The sequence below is a fragment of the Salvelinus namaycush genome, chromosome 5 (assembly GCF_016432855.1).
Source record: "Salvelinus namaycush isolate Seneca chromosome 5, SaNama_1.0, whole genome shotgun sequence".
Taxonomy (NCBI): Eukaryota; Metazoa; Chordata; class Actinopteri; order Salmoniformes; family Salmonidae; genus Salvelinus; species Salvelinus namaycush.
The window spans coordinates 73,944,173-73,967,369 of NC_052311.1; the positions used below are offsets into that span (position 1 = coordinate 73,944,173).

Genomic DNA, 23,197 nt, shown 5'->3' on the forward strand with positions numbered 1-23,197 from the left:
AGTTCTTCCACGTTGCTCCGTCCCCAACACAGCAGGAGCCAGGGAGACGCCAAGGTCCCAGGTGGAAATTAAAATACGAGTGAAGGAGAAAGAATAGATAGAGGGTTTAAGCGCTGCATCACTGTAGAGTCCCTTGGCCCCAAGGGCTCTGTGGAGGTTGTGGCAGAGAGGTGGAAGGGGCTCCAAACTAATACTTTTTCTCATCGTACAAATGAGTCAACACACTGTGATTCTATTGAACACACTGGAGAATAAAATGGTGTGATTCTATTGAACACACTGGAGAATAAAATGGTGTGATTCTATTGAACACACCGGAGAATAAAATGGTGTGATTTTATTGAACACACTGGATAATAAAATGGTGTGATTCTGTTGAACACACTGGAGAATAAAATGGTGTGATTCTATTGAACACACTGGATAATAAAATAGTGTGATTCTATTGAACACACTGGAGAATAAAATGGTGTGATTCTATTGAACACACTGGATAATAAAATAGTGTGATTCTATTGAACACACTGGATAATAAAATGGTGTGATTCTATTGAACACACTGGATAATAAAATGGTGTGGTTCTATTGAACACACTGGATAATAAAATGGTGTTATTCTATTGAACTCACTGGATAATAAAATGGTGTGATTCTATTGAACACACTGGAGAATAAAATGGTGTGATTCTATTGAACACACAGGATAATAAAATGGTGTTATTCTATTGAACTCACTGGATAATAAAATGGTGTGATTCTATTGAACACACTGGATAATAAAATGGTGTGATTCTAAAATGGTGTGAACTCACTGGATAAAAAAATTGTGTGATTCTATTGAACTCACTGGATAATAAAATGGTGTGATTCTATTGAACTCACTGGATAATAAAATGGTGTGATTCTATTGAATTTGAGCTGGGAGATATAAAACTCCAGTCAGATGAAGGCTATCTTACATACTAGGTGAAGAAGACTTTGGCAAAGCTACCTACATTTTACTCATCTATCAGACATTCTTATCCAGAGCGACTTACAGGAGCAATGTGGGTTAAGTCAAATCAAATCAAATCAAATGTATTTATATAGCCCTTCTTACATCAGCTGATATCTCAAAGTGCTGTACAGAAACCCAGCCTAAAACCCCAAACAGCAAGCAATGCAGGTGTAGAAGTGCCTTGTTCAAGGGCACATCGACAGATTTTTCACCTAGATGGCTCCGGGATTTGAACCAGTGACCTTTCGGTTACTGGCCCATGCTCTCAACCGCTAGGCTGCCATCCCGTTCTTCGTTGTCTCCACACATATGCTTCCCTATGTACCAGTCAATTGTTTCTATCAGTCTACCACCCCCTCATTATCTATCCATTCTATCTATTGTCTACAAATAACCTTTTTTTGTGAAGGGCATATACATAACAGAGAAGGGTTAAGTTGTCAATGCTTTGTCTGAAGACCAGTTCAAACCCAGGATTTACATTCCAAACGTATCTGTTGTTAATCGGCAACCCTTATGATCAATAAAACAGGACAACTGAAAGGACAACAATGAGTTCCACAAGTTTGTCAACCAGATTTCAGATTGGATGTGTCTTTTCAGCAAGTATGACAATACACTTCTAGATAAAAACATGCTAACTAGAACCTTAAAGGGTTCTTCTGATGTCCCCATAGGTAGAACCCTTTTGGTTCCAGGTAGAACCCTTTTGACTCCAAGTAGAACCCTTTCTACAGAGGGTTCTACCTGGAACCGAAAAGGGTTATCCTATGTGCACAGCAGAAGTACCCTTTTCTCTAAGAGTGTAGATAGATAGTATGAATCCATGCAGTATGTCAAACTAATCAGTGGATCGACATCTGTCTCAATTTCTGTGCCTTACAGGAATTAGTTAAGTGACTAAGCCACCATGATCAAATAATCAAAGACTTTCATTAGGTTCCAGAGAGCCCAAAGGAGCATGGGTAATAATTTATCTGGTTCCTTTCAAACAGCATTGTGACTGTGTCAGCCAGTTAATTCCACTGATACACAAATTAGACATGCTCAACAGTAATTACACATTTACATCAGGATTTAACCCCTGGATGGGTACAGCTACAGAACTTGTCCTGTCATCAGGATTTAACTCCTGGATGGGTACAGCTACAGAACTTGTCCTGTCATCAGGATTTAACCCCTGGATGGGTCCAGCTACAGAACTTGTCCTGTCATCAGGATTTAACCCCTGGATGGGTACAGCTACAGAACTTGTCCTGTCATCAGGATTTAACCCCTGGATGGGTACAGCTACAGAACTTGTCCTGTCATCAGGATTTAACCCCTGGATGGGTACAGCTACAGAACTTGTCCTGTCATCAGGATTTAACCCCTGGATGGGTACAGCTACAGAACTTGTCCTGTCATCAGGATTTAACCCCTGGATGGGTACAGCTACAGAACTTGTCCTGTCATCAGGATTTAACCCCTGGATGGGTCCAGCTACAGAACTTGTCCTGTCATCAGGATTTAACCCCTGGATGGGTACAGCTACAGAACTTGTCCTGTCATCAGGATTTAACCCCTGGATGGGTCCAGCTACAGAACTTGTCCTGTCATCAGGATTTAACCCCTGGATGGGTACAGCTACAGAACTTGTCCTGTCATCAGGATTTAACCCCTGGATGGGTCCAGCTACAGAACGTGTCCTTTCATCAGGATGAAACCTCCCTGAGATGATTTTCACTGTGTGGTGCCAAACCATCAAAGTAAGATGCTTGGTTTCTGATCAGAGCTGAGTCACACAGAGTGATCTACCTACAACACACGCATAGGAAAATGACCTCTGAACTTCCCCTCTGTGATACACTCCACGTACAGTCTATGTCTGCCCATCTTTGGCCATATTCCCAAAGGGATGTGAAACCATCCGGACATTAAGACGTCTGGTAACTCTGTGAGTTCTCTCTATACTCACTGACAAGCTAGCGTACAACCAACGACACGGCTGCTAAGGTGCAGGACGGTGTGACCAGTGAGAATAAGGAGTGACGTAAAATCAGTACACCACATATCATGATCACTGCAAGTAAACTCTTGTTCAGAAATAGCCGGTCTCTGCCTCTAAACCAGCTCCAAACTCACTGACTCCTCGTTGCGGTCTCCTGTGAGGCTGACGTAGGTGACTCTGTACTGGTCCACCTTAGGATCCTCCAGCTGCCATGACACCTCCAGGCTGTAGGTGGTCTCCTCCTGGACCTGCAGGCCTCTCACCGCCTGACGCACCACTGGAGGGGACAGATAACACAGAGATATTAATGTATTGACTTATTGAATCCCTTTGACCAGGCCAGTTAGCCGATAACAGCTTGGACAACAGACCTGATTGAGTTCACACAACATGAAATGACTCATCATCAACATATGCAATCACAATCATGATATTCAGCACCATGTACTTTAACAACACAATGCAGTCAATAATCACATCTTTGTAAACCAGGATTAGTCTGTCATTTTACACCAGCGTGATCAAGTAACAAGTCCTTCTAAAACCAAAGCAAAGCAACCCCTGCCGAAGAGATACCACTCTTAGGGATGGATGTTTTCCTGACCACATTACCTGACCAGGAATAACTCTGAGCCCTAGATATAAGACATAACCCAGGTAGAAGAGACTAAATGTCCAGCAGGAATAACTCTGAGCCCTAGATATAAGACATAACCCAGGTAGAAGAGACTAAATGTCCACCAGGAATAACTCTGAGCCCTAGATATAAGACATAACCCAGGTAGAAGAGACTAAATGTCCACCAGGAATAACTCTGAGCGCTAGATATAAGACATAACCCAGGTAGAAGAGACTAAATGTCCAGCAGGAATAACTCTGAGCCCTAGATATAAGACATAACCCAGGTAGAAGAGACTAAATGTCCAGCAGGAATAACTCTGAGCCCTAGATATAAGACATAACCCAGGTAGAAGAGACTAAATTTCCACCAGGAATAACTCTGAGTCCTAGATATAAGATATAACCCTGGTAGAAGAGACTAAATGTCCACCAGGAATAACTCTGAGTCCTAGATATAAGATATAACCCAGGTAGAAGAGACTAAATGTCCACCAGGAATAACTCTGAGCACTAGCTATGAGATATAACCCAGGTAGAAGAGACTAAATGTCCAGCAGGAATAAATCTGAGCCCTAGCTATAAGACATAACCCAGGTAGAAGAGACTAAATGTCCAGCAGGAATAACTCTGAGCCCTAGATATAAGACATAACCCAGGTAGAAGAGACTAAATGTCCAGCAGGAATAACTCTGAGCCCTAGATATAAGACATAACCCAGGTAGAAGAGACTAAATGTCCACCAGGAATAACTCTGAGCCCTAGATATAAGACATAACCCAGGTAGAAGAGACTAAATGTCCACCAGGAATAACTCTGAGCACTAGCTATGAGATATAACCTAGGTAGTAGAGACTAAATGTCCAGCAGGAATAACTGAGCCCTAGATATAAGATATAACCCAGGTAGAAGAGACTAAATGTCCACCAGGAATAACTCTGAGTCCTAGATATAAGACATAACCCAGGTAGAAGAGACTAAATGTCCACCAGGAATAACTCTGAGTCCTAGATATAAGATATAACCCAGGTAGAAGAGACTAAATGTCCACCAGGAATAACTCTGAGCCCTAGATATAAGACATAACCCAGGTAGAAGAGACTAAATGTCCACCAGGAATAACTCTGAGCCCTATATATAAGATATAACCCAGGTAGAAGAGACTAAATGTCCAGCAGGAATAACTCTGAGCTCTAGCTATAAGACATAACCCAGGTAGAAGAGACTAAATGTCCAGCAGGAATAACTCTGAGCTCTAGCTATAAGACATAACCCAGGTAGAAGAGACTAAATGTCCACCAGGAATAACTCTGAGCTCTAGCTATAAGACATAACCCAGGTAGAAGAGACTAAATGTCCAGCAGGAATAACTCTGAGCTCTAGCTATAAGACATAACCCAGGTAGAAGAGACTAAATGTCCAGCAGGAATAACTCTGAGCTCTAGCTATAAGACATAACCCAGGTAGAAGAGACTAAATGTCCACCAGGAATAACTCTGAGCTCTAGCTATAAGACATAACCCAGGTACAAGAGTATAAATGACTTCAGACCTGAGAAATACGACAATAGTTTAAAAGTAGTAAATCTTTGATGATTGAATTTGGAAACTCCAGTTTGGTCCCATATGGTACCATGTGGCTCTCGGCAGGACTATAATCGAGTCAAAGAGACTTGTGGGAGCAGAACGCTTGGTGACAACATGAAAAACAGCCTTTTCCATTCGACCAATAAGAATAATTTAAACAACAGTCACAACGTTCATTACCTGGCGTTGTAGTGGCAACCATTGTTGTCCTGGCAACTGGAAACAACAGTGATGCAGTTAGTAAGACAAACAGAGAGAAATACGATACTAGAACTGAATCAAGTACTACAGTTTAGATTTGTCAACGCTGCCTACCCAGTGTGGGAGCAGACTGCAGCTACAGTCACAGCTGTACCACATCTGATTCAACTCATTAAGTCTTTATTGGACAAAGTGATTAGTTCAATACTTGAATCTGGAGTCTTACTGATATGGCTGGAGTGAAAGCCTGGCCCTTTGCAGATAAGGTCTGATTTAAAGTCACGGTCTACAACTGCAGAACGGCTGTATGGTGCATAGAGAAAGAGTTGAGTTGCATTATTCTCTCACGTGTTGTCTCCACCACTAACACTGCATCACTCTCTGATTGGTCTCTGAAGATGGCTTGGAGCATCACTTCATACTCCGTGTTAGGGCTCAGTCCACTGAGGAGGAAGGAGTCCACATCACCACTTAGAACCATCTAGAATACAGAGAGACAGAGAGAGAGAGAGAGAGAGAGAGAGAGAGGGAGAGAGAGAGAGAGAGAGAGTCAAACCATTAAAGGACAGAAATATGTTATTTTTCCTTGACCGTCTGACATGATCTGAAAGTCAAGTGTCTGGACTATGTCATGTTCTCAGAGAACTATGTTCTCTGCCTAACAAAGACGACCTTTCTTCAGACACTGCATTGATTGGCATTGGTGGGTTTTGTGGGAAAATCTCTCCTCTCCAGATCGACGGAGCCTTTTGGGCCTCAGTGGTGTAACATTCCACCACCCTACCTCACAGTCACAGCATCCCATCCACAGCCTCACAACTCTACAGTCACAGCTCTACAGTCACAGCCTCACAACTCTACAGTCACAGCTCTACAGTCACAGCCTCACAACTCTACAGTCACAGCTCTACAGTCACAGCCTCACAACTCTACAGTCACAGCTCTACAGTCACAGCCTCACAGCTCTACAGTCACAGCCTCACAGCTCTACAGTCACAGCTCTACAGTCACAGCCTCACAACTCTACAGTCACAGCTCTACAGTCACAGCCTCACAGGTCTACAGTCACAGCTCTACAGTCACAGCTCTACAGTCACAGCCTCACAACTCTACAGTCACAGCTCTACAGTCACAGCCTCACAGGTCTACAGTCACAGCCTCACAACTCTACAGTCACAGCTCTACAGTCACAGCCTCACAGCTCTACAGTCACAGCCTCACAGCTCTACAGTCACAGCTCTACAGTCACAGCCTCACAGGTCTGCAGTCATAGCCTCACAGGTCTACAGTCACAGCATCCCAGCTCTACAGTCACAGCCTCACAACTCTACAGTCACAGCATCCCAGCTCTACAGTCACAGCCTCATAGCTCTACAGTCACAGCCTCACAGCTCTACAGTCACAGCCTCACAGCTCTACAGTCACAGCCTCACAGCTCTACAGTCACAGCCTCACAGCTCTACAGTCACAGCCTCACAGCTCTACAGTCACAGCCTCACAGCTCAACAGTCACAGCCTCACAAACAGTCACAGCCTCATAGCTCTACAGTCACAGCCTTACAGCTCTACAGTCACAGCCTCACAGCTCTACAGTCACAGCCTCACAGCTCAACAGTCACAGCCTCACAGCTCTAGAGTCACAGCTCTATAGTCACAGCCTCACAGCTCTACAGTCACAGCCTCACAGCTCTACAGTCCCCATACTGACCTCCTCAGTGGATTGTCCCAATACTGACCTCCTCAGTGGATTGTCCCAGTACCAACCTCCTCAGTGGATTGTCCCAGTACCAACCTCCTCAGTGGATTGTCCCAGTACCAACCTCCTCAGTGGATTGTCTCAGTACTGACCTCCTTAGTGGGTTGTCTCAGTACCAACCTCCTTAGTGGGTTGTCCCAGTACTGACCTCCTTAGTGGGTTGTCTCAGTACCAACATCCTTAGTGGGTTGTCCCAGTACTGATCTCCTTAGTGGGTTGTCTCAGTACCAACCTCCTTAGTGGGTTGTCCCAGTACTGACCTCCTTAGTGGGTTGTCCCAGTACTGACCTCCTTAGTGGGTTGTCCCAGTACTAACCTCCTTAGTGGGTTGTCCCAGTACTGACCTCCTTAGTGGGTTGTCCCCAGTACTGACGTCCTTAGTGGGTTGTCCCCAGTACTGACCTCCTTAGTGGGTTGTCTCAGTACTGACCTCCTTAGTGGGTTGTCCCAGTACTGACCTCCTTAGTGGGTTGTCTCAGTACTGACCTCCTTAGTGGGTTGTCCCCTCCTGACCTCCTTAGTGGGTTGTCCCAGTACTGACCTCCTTAGTGGGTTGTCCCCATACTGACCTCCTTAGTGGGTTGTCTCAGTACCAACCTCCTTAGTGGGTTGTCCCCTCCTGACCTCCTTAGTGGGTTGTCTCAGTACTGACCTCCTTAGTGGGTTGTCCCAGTACTGACCTCCTTAGTGGGTTGTCCCAGTACTGACCTCCTTAGTGGGTTGTCTCAGTACCAACCTCCTTAGTGGGTTGTCCTAGTACTGATCTCCTTAGTGGGTTGTCTCAGTACTGACCTCCTTAGTGGGTTGTCTCAGTACTGACCTCCTTAGTGGGTTGGCTCAGTACTGACCTCCTTAGTGGGTTGGCTCAGTACTGACCTCCTTAGTGGGTTTCTCAGTACTGACCTCCATAGTGGGTTGTCTCAGTACTGATCTCCATAGTGGGTTGTCTCAGTACTGACCTCCTTAGTGGGTTGTCTCAGTACTGACCTCCTTAGTGGGTTGTCCCAGTACTGACCTCCTTAGTGGGTTGTCTCAGTACTGACCTCCTTAGTGGGTTGTCTCAGTACCAACCTCCTTAGTGGGTTGTCACAGTACTGACGTCCTTAGTGGGTTGTCCCCATACTGACCTCCTTAGTGGGTTGTCTCAGTACTGACCTCCTTAGTGGGTTGTCCCCATACTGACCTCCTTAGTGGGTTGCCTCAGTACTGACCTCCTTAGTGGGTTGTCCCCATACTGACCTCCTTAGTGGGTTGTCTCATTACTGACCTCCTAAGTGGGTTGTCTCAGTACTGACGTCCTTAGTGGGTTGTCCCCATACTGACCTCCTTAGTGGGTTGTCTCAGTACCAACCTCCTTAGTGGGTTGTCTCAGTACTGACCTCCTTAGTGGGTTGTCTCAGTACTGACCTCCTTAGTGGGTTGTCCCCATACTGACCTCCTTAGTGGGTTGTCTCAGTACTGATCTCCTTAGTGGGTTGTCTCAGTACTGACCTCCTTAGTGGGTTGTCTCAGTACTGACCTCCTTAGTGGGTTGTCTCAGTACTGATCTCCTTAGTGGGTTGTCTCAGTACTGACGTCCTTAGTGGGTTGTCCCAGTACTGACCTCTTAGTGGGTTGTCTCAGTACTAACGTCCTTAGTGGGTTGTCCCAGTACTGACCTCCTTAGTGGGTTGTCTCAGTACTGACCTCCTTAGTGGGTTGTCCCAGTACTGACCTCCTTAGTGGGTTGTCCCCATACTGACCTCCTTAGTGGGTTGTCTCAGTACTGACCTCCTTAGTGGGTTGTCCCCATACTGACCTCCTTAGTGGGTTGTCTCAGTACTGATCTCCATAGTGGGTTGTCCCCAGTACTGACCTCCTTAGTGGATTGTCCCCATACTGACCTCCTTAGTGGGTTGTCCCCATACTGACCTCCTTAGTGGGTTGTCTCAGTACCAACCTCCTTAGTGGGTTGTCTCAGTACTGATCTCCTTAGTGGGTTGTCTCAGTACTGACCTCCTTAGTGGGTTGTCTCAGTACTGACCTCCTTAGTGGGTTGTCTCAGTACTGATCTCCTTAGTGGGTTGTCTCAGTACTGACGTCCTTAGTGGGTTGTCCCAGTACTGACCTCTTAGTGGGTTGTCTCAGTACTAACGTCCTTAGTGGGTTGTCCCAGTACTGACCTCCTTAGTGGGTTGTCTCAGTACTGACCTCCTTAGTGGGTTGTCCCAGTACTGACCTCCTTAGTGGGTTGTCCCCATACTGACCTCCTTAGTGGGTTGTCTCAGTACTGACCTCCTTAGTGGGTTGTCCCCATACTGACCTCCTTAGTGGGTTGTCTCAGTACTGATCTCCATAGTGGGTTGTCCCCAGTACTGACCTCCTTAGTGGATTGTCCCCATACTGACCTCCTTAGTGGGTTGTCCCCATACTGACCTCCTTAGTGGGTTGTCTCAGTACCAACCTCCTTAGTGGGTTGTCTCAGTACCAACCTCCTTAGTGGGTTGTCCCCATACTGACCTCCTTAGTGGGTTGTCTCAGTACTGATCTCCATAGTGGGTTGTCCCCAGTACTGACCTCCTTAGTGGGTTGTCCCCATACTGACGTCCTTAGTGGGTTGTCCCCATACTGACCTCCTTAGTGGGTTGTCTCAGTACCAACCTCCTTAGTGGGTTGTCCCCATACTGACCTCCTTAGTGGGTTGTCTCAGTACTGATCTCCATAGTGGGTTGTCCCCAGTACTGACCTCCTTAGTGGGTTGTCCCCAGTACTGACCTCCTTAGTGGGTTGTCTCAGTACTGACCTCCTTAGTGGATTGTCTCAGTACTGACCTCCTTAGTGGGTTGTCTCAGTACTGACCTCCTTAGTGGGTTGTCCCCATACTGACCTCCTTAGTGGGTTGTCTCAGTACTGACCTCCTTAGTGGGTTGTCCCCATACTGACCTCCTTAGTGGGTTGTCTCAGTACTGACCTCCTTAGTGGGTTGTCCCAGTACTGACCTCCTTAGTGGGTTGTCCCAGTACTGACCTCCTTAGTGGGTTGTCTCAGTACTGATCTCCTTAGTGGGTTGTCTCAGTACTGATCTCCTTAGTGGGTTGTCTCAGTACTGACCTCCTTAGTGGGTTGTCCCAGTACCAAACTCCTTAGTGGGTTGTCCCAGTACTGACCTCCTTAGTGGGTTGTCTCAGTACTGACCTCCTTAGTTGGTTGTCTCAGTACTGACCTCCTTAGTGGGTTGTCCCAGTACCAAACTCCTTAGTGGGTTGTCCCAGTACTGACCTCCTTAGTGGGTTGTCTCAGTACTGACCTCCTTAGTGGGTTGTCTCAGTACTGACCTCCTTAGTGGGTTGTCCCAGTACCAAACTCCTTAGTGGGTTGTCTCAGTACTGACCTCCTTAGTGGGTTGTCCCAGTACCAACATCCTTAGTGGGTTGTCTCAGTACCAACCTCCTTAGTGGGTTGTCCCAGTACTGATCTCCTTAGTGGGTTGTCTCAGTACTGACCTCCTTAGTGGGTTGTCCCTGTACTGACCTCCTTAGTGGGTTGTCCCAGTACTGACGTCCTTAGTGGTTTGTCTCAGTACTGACCTCCTTAGTGGGTTGTCCCTGTACTGACCTCCTTAGTGGGTTGTCCCTGTACTGACCTCCTTAGTGGGTTGTCCCTGTACTGACCTCCTTAGTGGGTTGTCCCTGTACTGACCTCCTTAGTGGGTTGTCCCTGTACTGACCTCCTTAGAGGGTTGTCCCTGTACTGACCTCCTTAGTGGGTTGTCCCAGTACTGACGTCCTTAGTGGTTTGTCTCAGTACTGACGTCCTTAGTGGGTTGTCCCAGTACTGACCTCCTTAGTGGGTTGTCCCCATACTGACCTCCTTAGTGGGTTGTCTCAGTACCAACCTCCTTAGTGGGTTGTCCCAGTACTGACGTCCTTAGTGGGTTGTCTCAGTACTGATCTCCATAGTGGATTGTCTCAGTACTGACCTCCTTAGTGGGTTGTCCCTGTACTGACCTCCTTAGTGGGTTGTCTCAGTACCAAACTCCTTAGTGGGTTGTCCCAGTACTGACCTCCTTAGTGGGTTGTCCCTGTACTGACCTCCATAGTGGATTGTCTCAGTACTGACCTCCTTAGTGGGTTGTCCCTGTACTGACCTCCTTAGTGTCCCCTCCATCATAAGGAGCCCAGGTCAGTTTGTAGAGGACGATACCCGGAGCAGAGTGACCCCAGCTGACTCGGAAGCTCTCTGCGGTGACCTCACTGGCCTGGAGGTCAAGAGGGCCTGGCACAGGGTCTGTTAGAGAGATCAAACAGCATCATCAGAACAGGAAGATCAGATATAACATGAAGTAAAACACACATCACTTCTGATAGGAAGAACTCATACACAGTCCTATTCTGACCTGGTTAGTACCAATAGGAAGAACTCATACACAGTCCTATTCTGACCTGGTTAGTACCAATAGGAGGAACTCATACACAGTCCTATTCTGACCTGGTTAGTTCCAATAGGAAGAACTCATACTACAGTCCTATTCTGACCTGGTTAGTACCAATAGGAAGAACTCATACACAGTCCTATTCTGACCTGGTTAGTACCAATAGAATAGTTCCTAAAGTGCAAACCCTGCCCAACTACTCTGAGAGACTCTGATTGGTTCTTACCGGTGGTGAAGCTGCCAGAGAGGGCTTCTGATTGGCCCTCGTCGTAGATCCCAAAGATGACTACCTCATACTCCCTTGCAGACGTCAGGTCATTCAGAGTCCAGGACGTGACTGGACCCACATCCACCTAAGGGGAAACAGAGACACACAGTATTGACAGAAGAGAGAGAGACACACAGTATTGAGAGAAGAGAGAGAGAAAGAGACAGAGACAGAGACAGAGACAGAGACAGAGACAGAGACGACAGAGACAGAGAGAGAGAGAAGGAGAAGGAAGTCAGATGTAATATATGGATAACTCTAGGTTAAATCCCCTAGTCTTGTTCTAGGTTAATAAATCCCCTAGTCTTGTTCTAGGTTAAATCCCCTAGTCTTGTTCTAGGTTAAATCCCCTAGTCTTGTTCTAGGTTAAATCCCCTAGTCTTGTTCTAGGTTAATAAATCCCCTAGTCTTGTTCTAGGTTAAATCCCCTAGTCTTGTTCTAGGTTAAATCCCCTAGTCTTGTTCTAGGTTAAATCCCCTAGTCTTGTTCTAGGTTAAATCCCCTAGTCTTGTTCTAGGTTAAATCCCCTAGTCTTGTTCTAGGTTAAATCCCCTAGTCTTGTTTAGGTTAAATCCCCTAGTCTTGTTCTAGGTTAAATCCCCTAGTCTTGTTCTAGGTTAAATCCCCTCGTCTTGTTTTAGGTTAATTCCCCTCGTCTTGTTATAGGTTAAATCCCCTAGTCTTGTTATAGGTTAAATCCCCTAGTCTTGTTCTAGGTTAAATCCCCTAGTCTTGTTCTAGGTTAAATCACCTAGTCTTGTTCTAGGTTAAATCCCCTAGTCTTGTTCTAGGTTAAATCCCCTAGTCTTGTTCTAGGTTAAATCACCTAGTCTTGTTCTAGGTTAAATCCCCTAGTCTTGTTCTAGGTTAAATCCCCTAGTCTTGTTCTAGGTTAAATCCCCTAGTCTTGTTTAGGTTAAATCCCCTAGTCTTGTTCTAGGTTAAATCCCCTCGTCTTGTTCTAGGTTAATTCCCCTCGTCTTGTTCTAGATTAAATCCCCTAGTCTTGTTCTCGGTTAAATCCCCTAGTCTTGTTCTAGGTTAAATCCCCTAGTCTTGTTCTAGGTTAAATCACCTAGTCTTGTTCTAGGTTAAATCCCCTAGTCTTGTTCTAGGTTAAATCCCCTAGTCTTGTTCTAGGTTAAATCCCCTAGTCTTGTTCTAGGTTAAATCCCCTAGTCTTGTTCTAGGTTAAATCCCCTAGTCTTGTTCAAGGTTAAATCCCATAGTTTTGTTCTAGGTTAAATCCCCTAGTCTTGTTCTAGGTTAAATCCCCTAGTGTTGTTCTAGGTTAAATCCCCTAGTCTTGTTCTAGGTTAAATCCCCTAGTCTTGTTCTAGGTTAAATCCCCTAGTCTTGTTCTAGGTTAAATCCCATAGTTTTGTTGTAGGTTAAATCCCCTAGTCTTGTTCTAGGTTAAATCCCCTAGTCTTGTTCTAGGTTAAATCCCCTAGTGTTGTCTCTCACCTCATCAGTCTTTAGCCCGTCAGTCTTGACGTACATGATGCGGTATCCTGTCACCTTCCTAGAGGCAGCTTCCCACGACAGTTTGGCTGAGTTGTGGTCCACCTCAGAGAACACAAGGTTCTTGGGAGGGCTCAGTGGCACTGCAGACACAAAGGGGTTAACTCAAAATGTCATGTTGAAGAGATCAATCAATCAAATGTATTTACAGAGCCCTTTTTCCATCAGCAGTTGTCACTAAGGGCTATACAGCTACAACTTCTGAAGACGGGGAGACATATAGTATATCTGTCCTCAGGAAGACCTTCAGTATATCTGTCCTCAGGAAGACCTTCGGTATATCTGTCCTCAGGAAGACTTTCAGTATATCTGTCCTCAGGAAGACATACAGTGTATCTGTCCTCAGGAAGACCTTCAGTATATCTGTCCTCAGGAGGACCTTCAGTATATCTGTCCTCAGGAAGACATATAGTATATCTTTCCTCAGGAAGACCTTCAGTATATCTGTCCTCAGGAAGACCTTCAGTATATCTGTCCTCAGGAAGACATATAGTATATCTGTCCTCAGGAAGACATATAGTATATCTTTCCTCAGGAAGACATACAGTATATCTGTCCTCAGGAAGACCTTCAGTGTATCTGTCCTCAGGAAGACATTCAGTATATCTGTCCTCAGGAGGACCTTCAGTATATCTGTCCTCAGGAAGACATATAGTATATCTGTCCTCAGGAAGACATATAGTATATCTTTCCTCAGGAAGACATACAGTATATCTGTCCTCAGGAAGACCTTCAGTGTATCTGTCCTCAGGAAGACATTCAGTATATCTGTCCTCAGGAAGACCTTCAGTATATCTGTCCTCAGGAAGACCTTCAGTATATCTGTCCTCAGGAAGACCAGTATATCTGTCCTCAGGAAGACCTTCAGTATATCTGTCCTCAGGAGGACCTTCAGTATATCTGTCCTCAGGAAGACCTTCAGTATATCTGTCCTCAGGAAGACCTTCAGTGTATCTGTCCTCAGGAAGACCCACAGTATATCTGTCCTCAGGAAGACCTTCAGTATATCTGTCCTTTATCTGAATTGTTGAATATTTAACAGTAGGTTTAAGAGGACACTTACAGGTGGTCTGCTGGCTAGTCATAGGATCGCTAGCTTCTTCTCCATACATGGCGTAGACTGTCACAGTGTACTCAGTAGCAGGAGTCAAGTCCTCCAGCTGCAGATCAGTTACTGCGTCTGACACCTTCATCTGTTGGTTTAAAGGGGGAAATGGGAAAGCATGGCATCGGTGAAGGTCCAGATGACACAGTGGTGTGAGTCCCAAATTACAACCTATTCCCTTATTTAGTGCACTACTTGTGTAGTGGGCGAATGTAGTGGGCTATATAGGGAACAGGGTACTGTTGGGACTGAAGCCAAGAAGCACCATCTGGAAGGCTGATTAGTATGGAGAATAATTCAACATGAAACATGTAACTTCTTTGCACTGTCTGAAAACAGCTTTACAGAACGAACAGTATTATTTCTGAGGCACGCAATACTGTAGAAAAAAGCAGAGTCGTTTATCTTGTGGAATAATCCGGCCCGCGGCTCTTCCACACACAGAGAGTTTGGTTAAACCAAAGTTCCCCATAATATATATATATATATATTTTAGAAACTCAGTCGAGGTCTCAACTTACCCATATAGCCCACTACATTAGCCCACATTAGCCCACATTAGCCCACATTAGCCCACATTAGCCCAGCGAGTTAGAAGATTAGAATGCACAAGGTGCAATTTCAAAATGGGGTTGTGCATCATCAGTTTTTCTCCTGTTATGTCAGTCACTGATAGTCACTTAGCTGTCCGCTAAACTAACTGACGTGGGCTATCTAAACTTGCTATCATGGTTGAAATACCGACCAGGGGCCCCCACTGATTTTGTTAGTCAGTGTCACTCAGATATCATATTCAGAAAATGCAAAAATCCGCCCCATGGCAACATGTAAAACAGCTCATCGTCTCTCCGCCCCATGGCAACATGTAAAACAGCTCATCTTCTCTCCGCCCCATGGCAACATGTAAAACAGCTCATCTTCTCTCTGCCCCATGGCAACATGTAAAACAGCTCATCTTCTCTCTGCCCCATGGCAACATGTAAAATAGCTCATCTTCTCTCCGCCCCATGGCAACATGTAAAATAGCTCATCTTCTCTCCGCCCCATGGCAACATGAGTAGAACTGAAGCAAACTTTCTTTAAAACTGCAACATGTTCTCTAGAGACAGGGACAGGGACATATACATGAACAGAGATAGGGACAGGGACAGGGACAGGGACAGAGACAGAGACAGAGACAGAGACAGGGACAGGGACAGGGACAGGGACAGGGACAGGGACAGGGACAGGGACAGGGACAGGGACAGGGACAGGGACAGAGACAGAGACAGAGACAGAGACAGAGACAGAGACAGAGACAGAGACAGAGACAGAGACAGAGGAAGACCTCTCCTGCCTCCATGACACCACCAGATCCAATAAACCTGTGGAGCCTCCAGATCACCAGGGTTCTGCTGGAGGTTCTGTTCAGTTCAGCACCAGATCTACTGACACAAAGCTTCCCACCCCCGGTGGTCCTGTGGTGTAGGAACTAGGGATTATACATGCTATACTTCATCAGGAGAAAAGAGACACGGACCACCAGCAGCCCCTCCAGGAAGAACCCTCCCCCAGACCGATCCCACCCAGGCTCGCGGCCCTCCGGCTGGGGTACCTCTTTCTCGTCTGAGGCCCGGTCCTTGGTCAGGGGGGCGTATAGGACCATGTACCCCGAGACGCCCTGCACACCGCTCCACCGCGCCCGCATGGAGTTGTGGGTAACGTCGTACAGCTCCAGGCCGTTCACCATGGGGAGAGCCACTGAGACACACGTGAACACACGCAGGAACGCACACACACACAGGAACAAACAGACACATACACACAGACACACACAGACACACACAGAGAGTTGCGTTAAACCCAGGTGAAAGAGTATGTCTACACACGTCCAACTTGGCCCAGGAGCTGAGGGAGAAAAGAACAAGTATAGAAAATAGTCTGACAATGAGAAGGGAGGTGGACTCACATGTGGTCTCGCTGCCACGAAGTGCCTCGCTAGCTGAGCTGGTGTAGACAGCAAACACAGCTAACTGATACTCTGTTAAGGAGTTGAGATACCGCAGAACCACAGAGTTCTCTGTGCCGTCCACCACAGCCTGGGAGAGATACACAGAGACTGGGTCAGAGAGATACACAGAGACTGGGTCAGAGAGATACACAGAGACTGGGTCAGAGAGATACACAGAGACTGGGTCAGAGAGATACACAGAAATACACAGAGACTGGGTCAGAGAGATACAGAGAGACACACAGAGACTGGTTCAGAGAGATACACAGAGACTGGGTCAGATACAGAGAGACTGGGTCAGAGAGATACACAGAGACTGGGTCAGAGAGATACACAGAGACTGGGTCAGAGAGATACACAGAGACTGGGTCAGAGAGATACACAGAGACTGGGTCAGAGAGATACAGAGAGACTGGGTCAGAGAGATACACAGAGACTGGGTCAGAGAGATACACAGAGACTGGGTCTGAGAGATACACAGAGCCTGAACATTTGGAGTGAATACATCCAGTAATGTAAATTTTTCAAGGAACAGAAACGGAACCTGGAACGAAAGTGACCCATACTGTTCCGGAACAGAAGCGTTATTTTAAAAGCATGGGAACCGGTTAACAACGTTGTCTTATGTTCCAGTCCCACAAAATAATGCAACAAAGCACCTGTGCAAAGCCCTCACTCTGTCACTCAAGAGACTTATTCCAGTGTCTACCTGGATTTACTAACTGGATTTACTAACTACAAAAAGGTAAGACATGTTTTTAATTCTGGTGCCGCTCTGCACACACAAGCTTGTTAGCTAGCTAGCTCAAAGGACATTCAACGTTCCTCCATAGAAGCCGCTCCTCCTAGGTATAATTCTGTGGACCTGTGTCAGATAATGCACGTCATAACAAGATGCCCAGCGCTTCAAGCCTCTTCCTCCACCCTCTCTTGCACACTCTCCCCGCCCACAAAAATGTCAATCACATCTTGCCTGCTCTATCTGCACTGATTGGTGAAGTCATTTAATGAGCTAAATGTAAACAACTGTCGATTTTAAACGTTAAAAAAAGGAACAGAAATTAAAAATATAAACTGGTACTTTTTTAGGGTTTGAACAGGTTCAGCACTGTATTTCTCTGTTCGGAACATTGGAACGGAACGATAAAATGGTGATTCTATTCAGAACTTTATTTCTCTGTTTGGAACAGTGGAACGGAACGATAAAAGAATGGTGATTCTATTCAGAACTTTATTTCTCTGTTCGGAACAGTGGAACGGAACGATAAAGAATTGTGATTCTATTCAGAACGAAACAATTAGAAAATAATTTGGGTTCCAACCCCTTTGGTTTCACCTGCAGCAGATAAACATCAAACACTATTGGGTGGGAGAGTAAGATAGAGTGTGTAATACCTCTTCAGGCCGTCCTCCCTGGGTAGCAGGGTAGTACACCACACGGTACTTCTCTACACTGCCGGGAGCCTGACTCCAGGACACCCTGAAACTCCTGGCTGTCACCTCTGATGTCACTAGGTCCTGAGGGGCCCCCTGTGTCTCCTGTTCTGCAGAGTCTCCTGGAGGAACAGACATTCAGATAGTACAGGATAGCATCATGTAAGGTGAAAGACTGTACAGTATACTGTCTGGACATGTTGATGTCACTAGGTCCTGAGGAGCTCCCTGTGTCTCCTGACCTGCCGTCTCCTGTGGAGATACATTACAATGGATCGTCAGAGAATGCATGGTATGGAAAGTTTGTACAGTACACTCTTAGAAATAAAATATGCTATCTAGAACCTAAAAGGGTTCTTCGGCTGTCCCCATAGGAGAACCCTATGAAGAACTATTTTTGGTTCCAACTAGAACCCTTTTGGCTCCAGGTTCTACATGGAACCCTGAAGGGTTCTACCTGTAACCAATAAAGGTATTCCTATGGGGACAGCCGAAGAACCCTTTTGGAACCCTTTTTTCTAAGTGTGCATGTCTAAGTGCGTGATTATTCACTATGCACCACATATGGACAGCAGTATGATGATTCTGCATGATGATTAAGTATGAAGTGTATCAAACAGACAGGAGTTATTTCAGCTCAGATTTGTAGTGACAACCTGAGGTCTGCTCAATATTAAAGACTGGGCACTATGTCTAAGTGAATGAGACAGTATGTACTGTAAAGATATACACTAGTATGAGGACTGAAGACTGGGCACTATGTCTAAGTGAATGAGACAGTATGTACTGTAAAGATATACACTAGTATGAGGACTGAAGACTGGGCACTATGTCTAAGTGAATGAGACAGTGTGTACTGTAAAGATATACACTAGTATGAGGACTGAAGACTGGGCACTATGTCTAAGTGAATGAGACAGTATGTACTGTAAAGATATACACTAGTATGACGACTGAAGACTGGGCACTATGTCTAAGTGAATGAGACAGTATGTACTGTAAAGATATACACTAGTATGAGGACTGAAGACTGGGCACTATGTCTAAGTGAATGAGACAGTGTGTACTGTAAAGATATACACTAGTATGAGGACTGAAGACTGGGCACTATGTCTAAGTGAATGAAACAGTATGTACTGTAAAGATATACAGTAGTATGACGACTGAAGACTGGGTATGTACTGTAAAGATATACAGTAGTATGATGACTGAAGACTGGGCACAATGTCTAAGTGAATGAGACAGTGTGTACTGTAAAGATTTACAGTAGTATGACGACTGAAGTGTCAACATCTTTGCTCTCTGATTTGATGTGTTCACCTTTGATCTCCTTGTCCTGCTCCTCTACCCGTTCACAGACTATCTGGGTCAGTCCCTCTATGATAGAGCTCATGATGCTGAAGTCTGCCACGTTGTACACATGAGTGTTGTCAGGCTCAGAAGCTATGGCCCTCAGCTCATTCTCATCAGCATTCTTTACACCTGCACACAGGGAGAGAGAGCACTAAGATCAAGATCAAGATTAAGATCTAGATTAAGATCAAGATTTAGATCCAGATTTAGATTTAGATCCAGATTTAGATTAAGATTTAGATTCAGATTTAGATCTAGATTAAGATCTAGATCAAGATTAAGATCTAGATTAAAATTTAGATCAAGATTTAAATCAAGATTAAGATTTAGATCAAGATTAAGATCAAGATTTAGATTAAGATTTAGATTAAGATTTAGATCTAGATTTAGATCAAGATTAAGATTTAGATCAATATTAAGATCTAGATTAAGATTTAGATCAAGATTTAAATCAAGATTTAGATTAAGATCAAGATCTATCCATTTCCTTTTGTTTCCCTTAACATAGCACAAAGGACAAAAGTGTATCCAAATGTGTCACCATGTCCCTTTACCTCTAAAACAACATACATGGGACACTAACTGTGTCCTACCGACAGCATCAAGTCTCACAGCATGAATCTAGTCCTACCAATGGCGAAGAGTTCGATGCCAGCGTCCCTCAGGCTCTGGGCAGGGGGGATCACGTCATCCTGGGACTTCCCATCTGTGATTAGGATACCGACTTTGGGTACGCCGCTCCTGGAGCCTGACTCGGGCTTGAAGCTGTTCTCCAGGATATAGGTCAGGGCCAGGCCTACAGAGATACACACATACACTGAGTGGACAAACCATTAGGAACACCTGCTCTTTCCATGACAGACTGACCAGGTGAATCTAGGTGAAAGCTATGATCCCTTATTGATGTAATTTTGTTAAATCCACTTCAATCAGTGTAGATGAAGGGGAGGAGACACGTTAAATAAGGATTTTTAAGCCTTAAGACAATTGTGACGTGGATTGTGTGCCATTCAAAGGGTGAAAGGGCAAGACAAAATATTTAAATGCCTATGAATGGGGAGTGGTAGGTGCCAGGCACGTCAAGAACTTCAATGCTGCTGGGTTTTTCACACGCAACAGTTTCCTGTGTGTATCAAGAATGGTCCTCCACCCAAAGGACATTAAGGGCAACTGGACACAACTGTGGGAATCATTGGAGTCAACATGGGACAGCATCCCTGTGGAATACTTTAAACACCTTGTAGAGTCCATGTCCTGATGAATTGAGGCTGTTCTGAGGGCAAAAGGGGGTGCAACTCAATATTAGGAAGGTGTTCCTAATGTTTTGTACACTCGGTGTACCCAAACACACACAGATATATAAAGAGTTACACAGACAGACAGACAGACAGACAGACAGACAGACAGACAGACAGACAGACAGACAGACAGACAGACAGACAGACAGACAGACAGACAGACAGACAGACAGACAGACAGACAGACAGACAGACAGACAGACAGACAGACAGACAGACAGACAGACAGACAGACACAGTTCCCTGATGATGGCTCCACTGGTTGATGCTTCTCTTCTTCCCTCACTAACTCTTGTTACCCTTAACAAAACACTTTATATTCATGCACAAATCTACAAACTGATTTCAATACGTGTGTGTAGATTGTGTATTAAGCATTGCTAAACATCCCCCTCTGGGCTAAATCTATTGTGACCTTTCCATAGCTGTCATTAGGGATGAAGTCAGAGGGAGCTGCTGGTGTAGTGTACCTGTCAGTGTGTTGCCTCCCTTATAAGGCAGGTTCTTCACAGCATCCAGGACTGCATCTTTAGTGGCGAAGGCATTCAGATGCCACTCTATCCTGGGGTCCCCACTGTACTGGGCCAGACCTGGGAGGGAATACAGTACAATACAATAATATAGATTTCATTTTAGGATAAGGAGTACATAAGGGAATATACTTAACACCTGCATTTGACCAGGCTAATGAACCCTGTGACAGTACAGTACAGTAAGGCTATTGAACCCTGTGACAGTACAGTAAGACTATTGAACCCTGTGACAGTACAGTACAGTAAGGCTATTGAACCCTGTGACAGTACAGTCTACTGCTTACCTATCCTGGTCAATAATAGACAGTGATGCTACTGCTTACCTATCCTGGTCAATATCAGACAGTGATGCTACACCTTACCTATCCTGGTCAATAACAGACAGTGATGCTACTGCTTACCTATCCTGGTCAATATCAGACAGTGATGCTACTGCTTACCTATCCTGGTCAATAATAGACAGTGATGCTACTGCTTACCTATCCTGGTCAATATCAGACAGTGATGCTACTGCTTACCTATCCTGGTCAATATCAGACAGTGATGCTACTGCTTACCTATCCTGGTCAATAATAGACAGTGATGCTACTGCTTACCTATCCTGGTCAATAATAGACAGTGATGCTACTGCTGACCTATCCTGGTCAATAATAGACAGTGATGCTACTGCTTACCTATCCTGGTCAATAATAGACAGTGATGCTACTGCTTACCTATCCTGGTCAATAATAGACAGTGATGCTACTGCTTACCTATCCTGGTCAATATCAGACAGTGATGCTACTGCTTACCTATCCTGGTCAATAATAGACAGTGATGCTACTGCTTACCTAACCTGGTCAATAACAGACAGTGATGCTACTGCTTACCTATCCTGGTCAATAATAGACAGTGATGCTACTGCTTACCTATCCTGGTCAATATCAGACAGTGATGCTACTGCTTACCTATCCTGGTCAATAATAGACAGTGATGCTACTGCTTACCTAACCTGGTCAATATCAGACAGTGATGCTACTGCTTACCTATCCTGGTCAATAATAGACAGTGATGCTACTGCTTACCTATCCTGGTCAATAATAGACAGTGATGCTACTGCTTACCTATCCTGGTCAATAATAGACAGTGATGCTACTGCTTACCTATCCTGGTCAATAATAGACAGTGATGCTACTGCTTACCTATCCTGGTCAATAATAGACAGTGATGCTACTGCTTACCTATCCTGGTCAATATCAGACAGTGATGCTACTGCTTACCTATCCTGGTCAATAATAGACAGTGATGCGACTGCTTACCTATCCTGGTCAATAATAGACAGTGATGCTACTGCTTACCTATCCTGGTCTGGTCGATCCCGACGCTGAAAGCGCTGACCAGGTTCTCCAGGAACATGCGGACCAAGCGGAAGTTGAGCCTGCCGATGCTCCAGGATCCATCCACCAGGATCACTATGTCAGCTATGGCCTGAGTCGTACAGACAAAAGGATCTGCTGGAAAGAGGGTAAGACAGGAGAACACGGGTCACTATGTCAGCTATGACCTGAGTCGTACAGACAAACAGCTCCACTGGAACGAGGGTAAGACAGGAGAACACGGGTCACTATGTCAGCTATGCCCTGAGTCGTACAGACAAACAGCTCCACTGGAACGAGGGTAAGACAGGAGAACACGGGTCACTATGTCAGCTATGACCTGAGTCGTACAGACAGGAGAACACGGGTCACTATGTCAGCTATGACCTGAGTCGTACAGACAGGAGAACACGGGTCACTATGTCAGCTATGACCTGAGTCGTACAGACAGGAGAACACGGGTCACTATGTCAGCTATGACCTGAGTCGTACAGACAGGAGAACACGGGTCACTATGTCAGCTATGACCTGAGTCGTACAGACAGGAGAACACGGGTCACTATGTCAGCTATGACCTGAGTCGTACAGACAAACAGCTCCACTGCAGGACAACCAGACAGCGGGAGAAAATAACATCAGAAAACAATATGCCAAGAATGTAGATAAGTAGAGGAAACATTTCGTCAGAGGTCATGAATAACAACGTGAGGATGGGGAGGGGAGGGGAGGAGGGGAGGGGAGGGGAGGGTTGTTATGGGAGCTTATTTTATTTACTTC

At 45.4% G+C, this 23,197-nt stretch overlaps 1 protein-coding gene across 1 annotated transcript in view; it reads right to left on the bottom strand.

Annotated features, from left to right (window-relative positions):
* Nucleotides 1–23,197, bottom strand: part of col14a1a (collagen, type XIV, alpha 1a) — a 237,202-nt gene that overhangs the window by 144,951 nt on the left and 69,054 nt on the right. Inside the window, exons 6-19 of the mRNA XM_038995206.1 lie at nt 22,403–22,558; nt 21,003–21,122; nt 19,866–20,030; nt 19,202–19,363; nt 17,843–18,003; nt 16,406–16,535; nt 16,052–16,197; nt 14,416–14,545; nt 13,296–13,435; nt 11,786–11,912; nt 11,275–11,414; nt 5,741–5,873; nt 5,372–5,407; nt 3,122–3,264 (exon numbers count right to left, since the gene is read on the bottom strand). Coding sequence (XP_038851134.1) covers nt 3,122–3,264; nt 5,372–5,407; nt 5,741–5,873; nt 11,275–11,414; nt 11,786–11,912; nt 13,296–13,435; nt 14,416–14,545; nt 16,052–16,197; nt 16,406–16,535; nt 17,843–18,003; nt 19,202–19,363; nt 19,866–20,030; nt 21,003–21,122; nt 22,403–22,558 — 1,889 coding nt within the window. The remainder of the gene's footprint in view (nt 1–3,121; nt 3,265–5,371; nt 5,408–5,740; nt 5,874–11,274; nt 11,415–11,785; nt 11,913–13,295; nt 13,436–14,415; nt 14,546–16,051; nt 16,198–16,405; nt 16,536–17,842; nt 18,004–19,201; nt 19,364–19,865; nt 20,031–21,002; nt 21,123–22,402; nt 22,559–23,197) is intronic.